Raw genomic sequence first — 16,389 nt, 5'->3', positions numbered from 1 at the left:
CGAGGCGCCGTGTTGACAATAAGGGGTCCAGGCCAATTGGTAAGATATTGAGACCCCGGTGATGACTCCCCTCAACCTAGCATAAGCGCCAGGGACAGGTCTTTTAATCTTTCCATTTTCTGAATCTTCTCTTGCTGAGCCTGGCTATCACAATACAAGCAATCTACCATTTCCAATCAACCAAGCTAATTTAACTTGACCTACCTCTTTCTCTATGGCATTAGTTGGATAGGGTGTAAGGCCCTGTCTTAACACCATCACCACTCTTGCTTTCTACTTTGGTCCTCTTTATGCTTTCTTTACTAGATGCTCCAATGCTTTCTGTAGTACGATCTCTTCCTATGTTGTTACGTACACCTCTCGGAGGGGGTGGAACACAACACCCTGCTACAACTCAACTCCCCAGGGAGTGAAAGATGTATGTGATTGTAGGTGCAGGTAAGGATGGCAGAGAATATTACCATTTACAGGGAATTTATTTCCTTAACACAGTAATGTGGGGGAAAAGGGGCTGGACAGAACCAAAGCAATGTTAAGAGTCCCCTTTCCTACCTAACCTTTTAGCACCTCCTGGCACGCTAACCAAAATACAGGGGGTGGTCTGCCCAGGTCTTACCTGGTGTGCATAGACAGTAAATACTACAGGTTATGTATGCCTGCAGGCCTCTTGCCTAAACACTCCCAAGGTCCCTTCTTCCCCCCTGGGAACAAACACAGAATAATTACTAACATAAAGTGAAACATTCCAATAATCAAAAACACTGAGTCCTATAGGGATTTTAAAAAACACTAAGCCCTACCTCAGCAGTAGCAGCCACAAAATACCTTCAACAAAACTGTCACTGGGAAACAACCAACACAGAACATCAAAAAGAAGCTCCCTTCTTTTGATAAAGGAACACTGGCTTTTATCCAGCTGGAGAAGGAGTTGGTAATTGAAAACAGCTGTTTCCCCTGACGAGAGAGGGAGGGTTCAGAGCTCCAATCACCGATTGGGCCAACCAATCAGCTGCTTAAAATCCAGGAATCCTTCCTGAAATACACACACACACAAACACATACAAAACAAAACATTAAAAACACAGAAACTGGGGAAGATAACATATGTCTTTCCACTACTGACCATTCTGGTCATTGACCATTATCTTCCTGCTCCATAACATCAGAACTGACACCCATATTGTTGCTTCACCAACTTTTTCTCAATTTCTTCCACACTACTCGCTGCCCTTTCCGACCTCGAATCTGTATGTCAGACATTTGCTAGCCTTTAATGCTGAGCATTAAGCAACATTTGGGGGTGGGTGATCACAACCAAACTGACAGGATGCATATACCGCCACCTATCATTCTCACATGCATTCCATTTTCTCAATGAATATTCTAAACCTTCTTTACATTTTTGGTCCATAAACTATCCGTTTTCTTTTCACAGCAATTTGCATGTTTGTTTCCAACCCAATGGATCGACAACGAATGTGCATTTATTCATATGCAATTACAGGAAAAGCAACACTATTTCCATTCAAACTGTGGTTTCAGGCAAACTATTGATGTAGCTAGCATGAACAAAGCTGTTGCATGATTGCATATGCATTAGAGAAAACACTCATATTTCAATAATAGCCTACTATCAAGTAAGTGACTATATAATATGCATATTATTGCTACTACGGTTCTGTCATCAACATGATTTTGATGAAAAAGTGCGAAAGGATATCCGGTTCGACCGGAAATCTTATATTTGTCGTTACTGCTGAAAGATATGGCTGCATACATTGTATTAGCCTGCTAACTCGACGTTTACGTTTGACATAAGCTTAATTATTCGACCAACGTTTTGAAATTGTATGATAACAAGCAAGTTATATCGCTTCTGTAGACACAAAAAAAATCGTTAACCATGTTAACGACTTTCTGAGTTTTGTAAATCACGTTAGCTACCAAGCTATACAAAGGAGAAACCAGTTAGCCAGCTACTAGCCTAGCTAGTACTAGGTGGCTAGCTAGTTTGGCTCCTTACGAAATATTTTATTGTTATTTTGTTACCAGATAGATAAAAAAAAACATAGCTGGATACATTTGCTGGTGTTACAAAGAAAAAGCGTCTATCGAGCCTCAATGCCCGAACAAGGCCCAAGGATGAATGGTTTTTCCCTCGGCGAACTATGCTGGCTATTCTGTTGCCCGCCCTGTCCCAGTCGCATCGCATCCAAACTAGCCTTTCTCCCTCCCGAACCCACGTACTCCGTACACACCGATGCTAACGGGACGAGTAGCCTGCATCTAACCGAGCGAGCAGACTGGCAGTACTCCCAACGCGAACTGGACGCTGTCGAGGTGTTCAACACCAGAACCAGTCGGGGAAACCGACTGGGTTGCATGTTTGTACGATGCGCACCCAACAGCCGGTACACGTTGCTCTTTTCCCACGGTAACGCAGTGGACTTAGGCCAAATGTGCAGTTTTTACATCGGCCTCGGTTCGAGGATAAACTGCAACGTCTTCTCGTATGATTATTCGGGCTACGGTGTCAGCAGCGGGAAACCGTCAGAAAAGAACCTGTATGCGGACATCGAGGCTGCCTGGCAGGTGCTAAGGAACAAGTGAGTATAGCACTAGCCTATACAGCCAGTGTCAACAAGCTAACATGCAAGCTACATAGCTAGTTGGGTTTATTGTATTGGGCTTTGTTAGTTAGCTAACGTTTGCTAGCTACTGTACTCCATTTCTATGGCCGCCCCCCTCCATATTTGGTTGCTATGACAACCACTATAACATGCCTACACAGCTTTTTTTATTTATTTGCCTACACAGCTGAGAGCAGAGCATTAGCTATTCATTTATATGGCTGAGAGGACTGTTAACATTAGGTTCTGTGCACACGTTTAGGTGGTAGTTAGTTGCATAGTGATTTGATACTTAGCACATATTCAATTGATTTTGTGGCATGCTACTCTAAACATGTCCAGAAGTTTCAATGTTTAAACTTTGATGATCTGTGCAGGCCAGACAACTTCTCTTGAAGCACCAACTGTCAGAGCAGCTCACAGATTACTGCACCTGTACATAGCCCACCTATAATTTAGCCCAAACAACTACCTCTTCCTCTACTGTATTTATTGTATTTCTTTCTTTATTTTGCTCCTTTGCACCCCATTATTTTTATTTCTACTTTGCACATTCTTCCACTGCAAATCTACCATTCCAGTGTTTTATTTGTTATATTGTATTTACTTTGCCACCATGGCCTTTTTTTGCCTTTACCTCCCTTATCTCACCTCATTTGCTCACATCGTATATAAACTTGTTTATACTCTATTATTGACTGTATGTTTGTTTTACTCCATGTGTAACTCTGTGTCGTTGTATGTGTCGAACTGTTTTGCTTTATCTTGGCCAGGTCGCAATTGTAAATGAGAACTTGTTCTCAACTTGCCTACCTGGTTAAATAAAGGTGAAATAAAAAAAGCCCACACTGGAACTTTAAACATTAATTTACAATAGTTTGCGTCTTCTGCTTAATCAGGTAAAACCTTCTGAATGAGTCCAAAAACATTGATCTTCCAGAAATCATAAAAACAGGTTTGACTTGTCTCCTCTTTATGCCGAGGATGGAGAACTTTAGTTATAAACTAGCCATAGCAGATGACACTAGCTTACTAGCCCAGCTATGAGATGCTTATGGCAGGGTCAGGGCAGAACGGACTGCCTGGCGGGCTGTGTCATTTTAGTAGCTAGATTACAGAGAGACAACCGCCAACTCCCAGCTTCCTTTCCTTGTTTACCTGCTCTTTATTCTGACAGGCTGTTGGTTCCTTCAGTTTCAGATAGTGTGACTGTCTGTCACATAACACTTCAATGCAGGCCTATGCCTAGCACAGGAGGCTGGTGGCACCTTAATTGGGGAGGACAGGCTTGTGGTAAAGGCTGGAGTGGAAGCAGTGGAATGGAAACAAACACATGGTTTCCAATATTATAAGCCATCCTCCCCTCAGCAGCCTCCACTGATGTCTAGGTGCTGCCCATGGGACTTAACTCCCAAATTAAGTAGGAAGTAAAGGAGGCCTGGTGCAACTCTGCTGCCGGCTCCTTTTCAGTTCCACATTCAGTATTCAAGACAACGACAGTGGTTGGATAAAGCAGAAACTTATAGGCAGCCATGTTTCTAGTCTTAATGAATATCCGCCAGATTCCCCAAAAGTGTGCATGGATGAAAAGTAATGGAAGTAATGTACTGGTGTAAGGGCTATGATGGAAACTCCCTCCAGCCAAATGCTTTGTCATTTACCACGTTTCTAGCCACAGTTTTTTTTGCCTGTAAAGTCCTACCGTATAAAAGAAAATCAGGACAGCTGTTATGGACACAGGAAGTTTTGGTACAATTTTGCTAAATTCCAAATTTGTTCGCTCGACATGGTTTGATCTTTTTGTCCGTAAAATTAGTTATGTGAGAAATGGCAGTAGAAGTGCTGATATATTGTTATAATAACCATATCAAAGTGACGTGATTATATGGTGTGTGTGGTCCTCCCGCTACAACTCGGGAAACCATGCAGTGTATTAGGCTGCAGATGAACTTCACAGGCTGGTGAAAGTGCCAGAGTCTTCTAGGAACATGGTCGACGCTTAACTGCCGTTCTACAAAAATATTCTCGCTCTTAGTCTTAGTCTTGTCCATAATCTCATCATGTAGGTTAGCCTACCCGCACGGCCCACCCGCACGGCCTACCTGCACTGTGAGCGGTTGGCGAGAGAGCGGTTGGCTAGAGCGCATGTGCCAAGACCAGAGTAGACACATTTACTGTTGAACTCAACAGTTTTCCTGACAACTATTATTTGGTACATGAAAAGTAAAGCAAAAAAAAGTACATTTTGTGTGCACTGTCATCAGCGAAAAATCTGTTTGGTGGCTCACCACTGGCGGGGAAGATGTGCATATTTTTTTCATGTGGAGTTTTGAATATTCACATGGAAACCTAGCTAGAGAGGGGGATAGAACGAGTCCACACTTCAGGTAGAAGGATCAAGTGAGAAAATAAATAGTCTAATGAATAGTATGTTGGAAACTGGGAACCTCTCCCATCATAACTGGACCACTCACACCAGGGGTTATTTATGAAGGAAACAACAACACCAGTAGATGGTGTGAAAGGTTGAGCAGTGAAGCAGTGTCATAAACTTTTCTCAGCTCTTAAGGTTTCATTACTGGCTCCTTTCACATTTGGATAGGGTCAAGGCCAGGGATCAGTTTGGCTGGCTCCTTTCACATTGGGATAGGGTCAAGGCCAGGGATCAGTTTGGCTGGCTCCTTTCACATTGGGATAGGGTCAAGGCCAGGGATCAGTTTGGCTGGCTCCTTTCACATTGGGATAGGGTCAAGGCCAGGGATCAGTTTGGCTGGGTCCTTTCACATTAGGCTTTTGTGTCGAATAACCCCTTGATATGCAACTTTTCAGGGAAGTTAGGAACCAATATACACAGGCAGTTAGGAAAGCTAAGGCCATTCCACCTGGCTACCCCTACCCCGGTCAACAGCCCTGCACCCCCACAGCAACTCGCCCAAACCACCCCCATTTCTCCTTCACCCAAATCCAGATAGCAGATGTTCTGAAAGAGCTGCAACATCTGGACACCTACAAATCAGCTGGGCAAGACAATCTGGACCCTCTCTTTCTAAAATGATCTGCCGAAATTGTTGCAACCCCTATTACTAGCTTGTTCAACCTCTTGTTCGTATCGTCTGAGATTCCCAAAGATAGGAAAGTTGCCGGTCATATTCAAAGAAGGAGACACTCTAGACCCACATTGCTACAGACCTATATCCATCCTACCCTGCCTTTCTAAGGTCTTCGAAAGCCAAGTTAAAAAAAAGATTACCGACCATTTCGAATCCCACCGTACCTTCTCCGCTATGCAATCTGGTTTCAGAGCTGGTCATATGATGCACCTCAGCCATGCTCAAGGTCCTAAACTATAGCATAACCACCATCGATAAGAGACAATACTTTGCAGCCGTATTCATCGACCTGGCCAAGGCTTTCGACTCTGTCAATCACCACATTCTTATCAACAGACTCAACAGCCTTGGTTTCTCAAATGACTGCCTCGCCTGGTTCACCAACGACTTATCTGATAGAGTTCAGTGTGTCAAATCGGAGGCCTGTTGACTTCTTGCAGTCTCTATGGGGGTGCCACAGGGTTCAATTCTCGAGCCGACTCTCTTCTCTGTATACATCAATGATGTCGCTCTTGCTGTTGGTGATTCTCTGATCCACCTCTACCTAGACAACACCATTCTGTATACCTCTGGCCTTTGGACACTGTGTTAACAAACCTCCAGACAAGCTTCAATGCCATACAACTCTCCTTCCGTGGCCTCCATGCTCTTCAACCGATCGCTGCCCGCACCTGACCACCCATCCAGCATCACTACTCTGGACGGTTCTGACTTAGAATATGTGGACAACTACAAATACCTAGGTGTCTGACTAGACTGTAAACTCCTTCCTGACTCACATTAAGCATCTCCAATCCAAAATTAAATCTAGAATCGGCTTCCTATTTCGCAACAAAGCATCCTTCACTCATGCTGACAAACATGGCGACACAGTAAAGAGGCTCAGAGAGAATGCCACCGAATCGCTTGTTCACAGCCTCGAGTACTTTTGCAAGTTTTAACTGCCGATACAGACTGTGGGGTTTTGTTGAGCAGGCCTTTCAATGCCATTACAGAGGGTATCCCGTCTGCTACATACGCAGTTGATTAGCTTATTTCTTGAGTCCGTTCGAATGGCGCTAGGAGTGTGTTCACGTTTCCAAGTTTCAAACATGTTCCCAAAAGCCATTGAAATGGCAGCAGTGGTATGAGAACCAGCACATTCTTGAGCATGCAATACGGCTTTCCTCAGTATGAAATCCTTGTCGTCCCACTGTTGCTGTCAGACTCGGCATGCTCATGGGGCTGACATCGCTGGTCCAAATGTCAGCCGTGAAGCTAATGGCAGTAACATAGCAAGTAACTCATAGATGTGAGTTTCAACAATACTGTGTAACTCTGGTAGGGCAACATCTGAAAAATAGCGCCTACTTGGTAGTGTGTATTTTTCAGATTTTGTTCTGGGGCTCAACCAGTCGGTTGATTGTCAAGGGAAATGAATTCCGTTATCTTGGCGTTAATGAATTTTGCCTTTGACTTGTGTCAAAATCTACAGCTGAAATATCCTTACTCTTTCAAATGACTGCTCGACTTGAACTTGTTTAGTTGTTGGAAGTCTGTACTTAGTATTTTTCAGATTTTGTTCTGTGTAGTACTGTGTTTTTCGTGGCGTCATTACGGTAGTTAGGTATGCACGTCAGCTTTGACATCGGTTTGCATATCGCCATTAAACTAGACATCGGTCCGATGCTGATTGTGGCATTTTGGAATTGATAGTTTTGGAAAACTAGACATCAACATGCATTTTTAGCTAATATCGTCCGATTCCGATATGTTCACCGATATATCGTGCATCCCTCATTTCACTATCTGACCAATCTCACAGTGTGTGAAACAGACAGTGAAAGTGCAGGGCGCCAAATTCAAAACAACAGAAATCTCATAATTAAAATTCCTCAAACATACATGTATCTTATACCGTTTTAAAGGTAATCTGGTTGTTAACACCACAGTGTCCGATTTCAAATAAGCTTTACAACGAAAGCACCACAAACGATTGTTAGGTCACCACCAAGCCACAGAATAAACACAGCCATTTTTCTAGTCAAAGATAGGAGTCACAAAAAGCACAAATAGAGATAAAATGAATCACTAACCTTTGATGATCTTCATCAGATGACACTCATAGGACTTCATGTTACACAATACATGTATGTTTTGTTTGATAAAGTTCATATTTATATTTTTTAAAATCTTGAGTTTACATTGGTGCGTTACGTTGACTAGTTCCAAAAACATCCAGTGATTTTGCATAGCCACATTGATTCAACAGAAATACTCATCATAAATGTAGATGATAATACAAGTTATACACATGGATTTTTTTTTTTTTAACCTTTATTTTACTAGGCAAGTCAGTTAAGAACAAATTATTATTTTCAATGACGTCCTAGGAACAGTGGGTTAACTGCCTGTTCAGTGGCTGAACGACAGATTTGTACCTTGTCAGCTCGGGATTCGAACTTGAAACCTTCCGGTTACTTGTCCAACGCTCTAACCACTAGGCTACCTTGCCGCTCTTAGGAATATTTTAATACATTACTCTGCATTTTCTTGGAACCATTAGTGTCCCTAAAAGTTGTGAAATATAAGCTGTGTTTATGAAATCGATTCATTCTATAGGCTACATTTAACAGTGACTCCAGCCTTGATCACTCAAGAGTGAGTCTACCAGTTCAAAGCCAAGTAGAAAAGCCTTTCAATTCAAACTGTGATCCTTATTAGGTCGAGGAATAACCATTTTCCATTCTACTATTACAACTTTCAAGAGTAAGTTGAATCCCCCACCCCACACACACACACACACACACACACACACACACACACAGACATTTTGCCAACCACGGGTCTAGACTCTAGCTAGCCACCATATACTAAAATATCCACACCAGCCACTAGCCAGCCAACCAAATATCATGTCTATATTATGAAGATATTATTTAAAAGCATTGAAGATAAATCACAACCAGTAAAACTTTTATAGGTCTAGCTAACTAGCAGATTTACATTCATCGTCATCAATGTTCAGCTGATAGCCTACCCTCTTTTCCCCATGTCAATCATGTCTTTGGGCCACACTGGGTGGCAGGTAGTGGTTAAGAACATTGGGTCAGTAACAGTAACAGAGAGGTCATTGGTTCTAATCACTGAGCAGACTTGGTGAAAAATCAGTCTGTGCCCTTGATCAACCCCCTTAACTCCAATTGCTCCTGTAAGTCTGCTAAATGATTCAAATGTAACGAACTAGCTTGCAATTTGTGATGAGTGAGTGTGATGCCTTAATAAATAGGTCTATGCTAAAATATAACTAGCTACAGAAGCAGGTTGTACAGTATGTTATACATTTCTACTTATGAATTCTGAAAGAACACGTTTTTTATATGGTGCTTTTTCTTTTTATCACCTGTCCCCTGAAGGTCTGTGCACGGTCCTGCACACCACTGCACACCACCAGTGTTCAACAAAGGACTAGGGGCCTTGGATTAGCTCCTTTTGTTATTTCCAACCGTTTTCAAGCTACCTTTTCTTATTGGGCTATTGTCGCTTGGCAGCAGTTGTCAAGCAAAGTGGTGTCAAACCAGTTTCCCTGGACTTGTTTGACACAATCAGCCTTTTCAGGAGAATTTCAGCTGTAATTGAGTGAGCAAATTAATGGCTCTATAAAGTGGGCTGTTGCTTCCCTGACGTGCTTCAGGAGAAGCCAGTGTGACACATTGAGAGTCTGCCTTCAGTGCCTGGTGATAAAGCCCCTTCAGTCACAATGGCCTGGTGATAATGTCCCCTAGTGTAGGAATGCACGTGTGTTTGCAATTGTGTAAGCCTTTCATCATTCCTCTCTTAAACAGCAGTTTGAGGGATACATGTTTGCCTGCCTGTAGGCAGGACTGTGTCATTATCAACTTCCCACCACTATTTCAACTAGTTTAATCTGCATTCTATTCCGCTGCCTTCTGATGGGTAATGGCAGGAGCTTCTCCATCATAAACCTCACAGCCAACCTGTCTTGGGGTCTGCCACCATATCTGTTATATTGTGTTTATTGTACTTATCAGTTCAGTGCAACCAACCGTGTGGCATCTTTACCAGTGTTGCAGCCAGCTTCACGTCATTCAATGCTCTGTGAGCTTTCTTTGGCCGTTTGTAATACAGCTATGATTACAGAAGAACAAATGACTTCCACACTGTAATTCATTTTGTTTGGTCGCTGTCACACACTGATCAATAATCCTCACGCTGAACCTCTTCCCTGAACATGAACATGAATTAAAAACACATGAACATGAATTAAAAACAGTCTCACAGAAGAATAACCCGTACTCCAGCCAGGCCATCTCATCTCCCATTCAAAACATGTCTCTAATTAAAACAGTCTCACAGAAGAATAACCTGTACTCCAGCCAGGCCATCTCATCTCCCATTCAAAACATGTCTCTAATTAAAACAGTCTCACAGAAGAATAACCTGTACTCCAGCCAGGCCATCTCATCTCCCATTCAAAACATGTCTCTAATTAAAACAGTCTCACAGAAGAATAACCCGTACTCCAGCCAGGCCATCTCATCTCCCATTCAAAACATGTCTCTAATTAAAACAGTCTCACAGAAGAATAACCCGTACTCCAGCCAGGCCATCTCATCTCCCATTCAAAACATGTCTCTAATTAAAACAGTCTCACAGAAGAATAACCCGTACTCCAGCCAGGCCATCTCATCTCCCATTCAAAACATGTCTCTAATTAAAACAGTCTCACAGAAGAATAACCTGTCTCATCTCCCATTCAAAACATGTCCAGCCAGGCCATCTCATCTCCCATTCAAAACATGTCTCTAATTAAAACAGTCTCACAGAAGAATAACCTGTACTCCAGCCAGGCCATCTCATCTCCCATTCAAAACATGTCTCTAATTAAAACAGTCTCACAGAAGAATAACCTGTACTCCAGCCAGGCCATCTCATCTCCCATTCAAAACATGTCTCTAATTAAAACAGTCTCACAGAAGAATAACCCGAAGAATACTCTCCAGGCCATCTCATCTCCCATTCAAAACATGTCTCTAATTAAAACAGTCTCACAGAAGAATAACCCGTACTCCAGCCAGGCCATCTCATCTCCCATTCAAAACATGTCTCTAATTAAAACAGTCTCACAGAAGAATAACCTGTACTCCAGCCAGGCCATCTCATCTCCCATTCAAAACATGTCTCTAATTAAAACAGTCTCACAGAAGAATAACCTGTACTCCAGCCAGGCCATCTCATCTCCCATTCAAAACATGTCTCTAATTAAAACAGTCTCACAGAAGAATAACCCGTACTCCAGCCAGGCCATCTCATCTCCCATTCAAAACATGTCTCTAATTAAAACAGTCTCACAGAAGAATAACCCGTACTCCAGCCAGGCCATCTCATCTCCCATTCAAAACATGTCTCTAATTAAAACAGTCTCACAGAAGAATAACCCGTACTCCAGCCAGGCCATCTCATCTCCCATTCAAAACATGTCTCTAATTAAAACAGTCTCACAGAAGAATAACCTGTACTCCAGCCAGGCCATCTCATCTCCCATTCAAAACATGTCTCTAATTAAAACAGTCTCACAGAAGAATAACCCTCTAATTAAAACAGTCTCACAGAAGAATAACCAGCCAGGCCATCTCATCTCCCATTCAAAACATGTCTCTAATTAAAACAGTCTCACAGAAGAATAACCCGTACTCCAGCCAGGCCATCTCATCTCCCATTCAAAACATGTCTCTAATTAAAACAGTCTCACAGAAGAATAACCCTCCAGCCAGGCCATCTCATCTCCAGCCAGGCCATCTCATCTCCCATTCAAAACATGTCTCTAATTAAAACTGGATTTGACAGATTGTCTGAATGCCATTGAAGGGAGAGCCTTTAACAAGTCCTCCTTTTGTGCATTAAACATGAAAACATTTCATTATGCCCTGACCCTCCTGAGCTGCCTGCCCATGCATGAAAACACTGTTAATCATTCCTCTCTTTGGGGTGGCCGGCGTACCTGCGGAAAAGATGTATGTTTATTCAATATCTTTTTAATCACATTTGGTGGGAAACCATTAAAATTGTGCCTGGAAACAAGCACGTGCACAGGCCTATCTCGGGCTACTTTCTTGAATTGGACAAAGTTGACTAGTGTTCAGTTATTGAGATGGCTTCATCAATACTGCTCATTAACGGCTCACTTGATGTGGTCTCATTCCTGTTGAGTGGTATATACAGGCAGGGTGGTTGGGAGCCCATATCTCCCAACCACCCTGCCTGTAACTCACTGACTTCACATCCCTCGGATGCCGTTGATTTAAAGGGATTGTTAACCCAAAATATCACTGTCTGCAGGTTTTAGACTTAAAGGGGGCTGTTGTGTCGATCCCACTATATGCGTTCAGAGAAAACCGCAGGCCTCAGTCCCATTTGAATTGGAAAGATTGTCAGTGGGACCATATTATTCCATTTCATTAAATGGTGCCCATCTTTTCCACTGTTTGACTTGAGACTGTTTTGTAGGTATACGTGAAGGTATCTCATTCTTTTATACAGGGGTGGATGGTGAAGTAGGCCTATCCCTTGAAGCAGGGGCACGTTTTGGTTTTTGCCCCTGCACTACACAGCTGATTCAAATAACCAACTCATCAAGCTTTGACTATTTGAATCAGCTGTGTCGTGTTAGGGGGAAAAACCAGAAGGTGTAGTTCAGAAACCCTGCCTTGAAGTATGCCATGCAGTTAGTTGGCACTATTATATAGGCTAGGCCTAGGTTAGGACCAATATACTAGGGCTGGACGGTATACCGCTATTGATATGCACGGACCGGTTTGGGTATTTACTTTATTTTCTATAACGGTATTTCAGTGTTTGGTTTGTTAAATGTGATACGCCACTTAGTTTTTATAGTTTACTCCACTACTTGAGTTGTCTCGCTCCCTCTCACCAACCCCGCCCCCTGTCACTCAAGGACTGCAGTTGTTAGTATTGTAATTCCTAATTCTATGAACGCCTCCATTGAGAATCTATTAGTATTGTAATTCCTAATTCTACGAACGCCTCCATTGAGAATCTATTAGTATTGTAATTCCTAATTCTACGAACGCCTCCATTGAGAATCTATTAGTATTGTAATTCCTAATTCTACGAACGCCTCCATTGAGAATCTATTAGTATTGTAATTCCTAATTCTATGAACCTATTAGTATTGTAATTCTAATTCTATTAGATTGTAATTCGAACGCTCCATTGAGAATCTATTAGTATTGTAATTCCTAATTCTATGAACGCCTCCATGGCTTCTTCATCCCTTGTCACGTCAAACAACACTATTATTCATTCATAGTGGAGGTTGTGGACTTTTATACTGATAACAAGTTCAAACAGGCACCATTAATACAGGTAACGAGTGGAGGACAGAGGAGCCTCTTAAAGAAGAAGTTACAGGTCTGTGAGAGCCAGAAATCTTGCTTGTTTGTAGGTGACTAAATACTTATTTCCACCATAATTTGCAAATAAATTCATTAAAAATCCTACAATGTGATTTTCATAGTTGAAGTGTACCTATGATGAAAATTACAGGCCTCATCTTTTTAAGTGGGAGAACTTGCACAATTGGTGGCTGACTAAATACTTTTTTGCCCCACTGTATGTGACGCGTATTGCCAAAATAACCGGCAAGCCCCCCCCATGTATTTTCTGCACAACCTACCCTGAATGACAGGTCGCCATTGTGTTGTGAGACGAGCCTGATGCTGCTCACCTTGCATCGCTCACCGGGATATTCTCTCCAAGCTACATTCATATTAATGTCATGTCAGTTGTTTGAATAGGCATGTGTAGGCCTCCGTCCTCGTGCATTATACGGTTATTTTCAACACCGGTAAGGGCAGTCGCAACGTTAAGGGACAGATTCCTCGAATGTCATTGCTATCAGAGGACAATGAAAAGAAAGCAGAAAAACCCTCCTTTATTGGTTTCATTATTTTATTACTACTTGTCTTTCTCTGCCATCCCTCACTGTTGCCGGGGTAACGCTGGCGGGAGTGGAGGCGTGCCCGGCATAGATGAAGTGTGGTTTCCCCTATGCCCTGAGACAAGATTACCTCCCCATTTAGAGGAGATGGTTGAATGCTAGGGAATGGCCAGGCACAATATCCCCAAGCTTCCAGAAATGAGTTGGTCTGTTATAATACCCTACCTGTAGAATCAATTCAAATCCAACCTTATGTAGGCCTTCTGAACATGCAGCTGAACATGCAGGTTACTCGGTGCATTAAAAGTACTGATAAGAAAGCACCAACTCATCAAGCTTTGATTATTTGATTCAGCTGTATAGTGGTAGGGCAAAACTCAAAACGTGCCCCCGGGAGGGGGGCAGAGTTTGAGAAACCCTGAGCAAGTACACTAGTTCTGTGTTGGCCTGAGTCACTTGGCGCTCTGCCCAAAGGAGTGCACTATAGGAAATGAGGTGCCATTTCAGACTTGTAAACTAATTTACGCCTTCTGATTTAGACTGGCTACCTAGCTAGCACAAGATGGGCTACCTCAACCTCCCTGGCCTTGGTAATGCTCTGCAGGCAGGTGTGATATGTTTCTCCGGATTATCACAGGAGCTGCTTTATAAATGAGGTCACCCTCTGCATTAATCTGCCCTCGGGTACAGTAATATAAAGTCCTGTGGATGCCATACCCTGCCTAGTAACACACCGGCTGCATTTCATTCCAAATAGGTTTGTCTCCTTGCCTGCTCAACGTTTCCAAGATGGTCGTGCCATGTTATTGTTGCCATGCACAACTTCTCTACACCAGCTCTAGTCACAACTTCACCTGGCCATGTACATCTTCTCTACACCAGCTCTAGTCACAACTTCACCTGGCCATGCACATCTTCTCTATACCAGCTCTAGTCACAACTTCACCTGGCCATGCACAACTTCTCTACACCAGCTCTAGTCACAACTTCAACTGGCCATGCACATCTTCTCTACACCAGCTCTAGTCACAACCTCACCTGGCCATGCACATCTTCTCTACACCAGCTCTAGTCACAACTTCAACTGGCCATGCACATCTTCTCTACACCAGCTCTAGTCACAACTTCACCTGGCCATGCACATCTTCTCTACACCAGCTCTAGTCACAACTTCACCTGGCCATGCACATCTTCTCTACACCAGCTCTAGTCACAACTTCACCTGGCCATGCACATCTTCTCTACACCAGCTCTAGTCACAACTTCACCTGGCCATGCACATCTTCTCTACACCAGTTCTAGTCACAACTTCACCTGGCCATGCACATCTTCTCTACACCAGCTCTAGTCACAACCTTACCTGGCCATGCACATCTTCTCTACACCAGCTCCAGTGTCACAACTGGTTTTGTGGAGGAACCCTCCTTTCTTAACATGCACATCAATAAACAAGCTAGTGTATGCTAATGTCGCTCATTAGTTCTCACACAGCCCCATCATTTAGGCTTAGCCCCATGCTGCACGTCTGTTTACGTGCAGCTAATAACATTGCACTAAATTATTCATTGGTGGGAGGCTTAGCTTTATCAATCCCGCTGAATTAATTTGACCCTTTTCCCCACCCATAAAGCATGTTAACATTGAACCATATCCACGATGGGATTAAGTCATTACGGCAAAATAATTGAAAACTATTTAGAAAAGGGGTCTGGAATATAAGTTGTGCCCAGTTTCTAATCCTCCACAGCTGTCGACATGTTATGGGGATTTGGGACAAAATCAAACACTCACTGTCATGTTGGCAGTGTCTTCTCAGAAGCCCTCAGTGGTGCATCATGGTCTCTTAGTGCTCCAGGGACTAAGGACTAGACAGAGCATAGCCCGACACCAGTTGTTCCATCCTCCAGAGGGGATGTGCTTTTTAATGCTCCTTTTCTACAAGCGTTAAGGCTTAACACCATGCCCCTTTTTGTTTTCAGGCAAATAGTGTCAACAGGCCAAATGGTTACAATGTGGGTGAAGCACCAGGATGCTCCCTCAGGATGCTCATCCTGTCTCTTCCCTGTTCCCTTCCTACTGTGGCGTGGTCTGGCTAGCCTCATAGCTATGGCTGGTGCTCTGTGGGAGAAGCAGATTCTAGTCTGGACAGTAGAGTACAGGCCAAGCTAAAGAGAGGCTGGGTTACAGTTGATGGTAATGCTGTAGGCTATTAGTATTAGTAGGCTGTAGGCTATTAGACCATGTGACCTGACATGGGAAAACTCCAGGGCCAAGCTTAAAGATATCCTTTGAAAAGAAAGGAAATCCTCTATACCATGCAACCTTTCCGCCCCACGGGGTGGAGTATCAGTTTCATCCTTCTGCCCCATAGTTTCAACGCAGCACCCTTCCGCCCCACGGGGGTGGAGTATCAGTTTCAACGCAGCACCCTTCCGCCCCACGGGGGTGGAGTATCAGTTTCAACGCAGCACCCTTCCGCCCCACGGGGGTGGAGTATCAGTTTCAACGCAGCACCCTTCTGCCCCACGGGGGTGGAGTATCAGTTTCAACGCAGCACCCTTCCGCCCCACGGGGGTGGAGTATCAGCTTCAACGCAGCACCCTTCCGCCCCACGGGGGTGGAGTATCAGCTTCAACGCAGCACCCTTCTGCCCCACGGGGTGGAGTATCAGCTTCAACACAGCACCCTT

At 43.4% G+C, this 16,389-nt stretch overlaps 1 protein-coding gene and 1 long non-coding RNA gene across 4 annotated transcripts in view; one reads left to right on the top strand and one right to left on the bottom strand.

Annotated features, from left to right (window-relative positions):
* Nucleotides 1-1,705: 1,705 nt before the first annotated feature.
* LOC127921676 (alpha/beta hydrolase domain-containing protein 17C) overlaps nucleotides 1,706-16,389 on the top strand; it is a 35,208-nt gene continuing 20,524 nt past the window's right edge. The window contains exon 1 of the mRNA XM_052505266.1: nucleotides 1,706-2,606. Within this exon, the coding sequence (XP_052361226.1) occupies nucleotides 2,122-2,606 (485 nt within the window). The 5' untranslated portion in view covers nucleotides 1,706-2,121. The remainder of the gene's footprint in view (nucleotides 2,607-16,389) is intronic.
* LOC127921679 (uncharacterized) lies at nucleotides 9,992-11,504 on the bottom strand. 3 transcript variants are annotated; one of them, XR_008109309.1, is made up of 4 exons: nucleotides 11,429-11,504; nucleotides 10,804-11,253; nucleotides 10,256-10,480; nucleotides 9,992-10,105 (listed from the first exon to the last, which is right to left on the bottom strand). It is a non-coding gene; the product is annotated as an uncharacterized LOC127921679 (long non-coding RNA). The 3 variants fall into 3 exon arrangements; XR_008109308.1 differs by adding an exon at nucleotides 10,576-10,650 and having other exon boundaries at nucleotides 10,028-10,480; XR_008109307.1 differs by having other exon boundaries at nucleotides 10,028-10,480.

The sequence above is a fragment of the Oncorhynchus keta genome, unplaced genomic scaffold, assembly GCF_023373465.1.
Source record: "Oncorhynchus keta strain PuntledgeMale-10-30-2019 unplaced genomic scaffold, Oket_V2 Un_contig_23053_pilon_pilon, whole genome shotgun sequence".
Lineage (NCBI taxonomy): Eukaryota > Metazoa > Chordata > Actinopteri > Salmoniformes > Salmonidae > Oncorhynchus > Oncorhynchus keta.
This window is presented reverse-complemented; position numbering and strand designations above follow the sequence as displayed.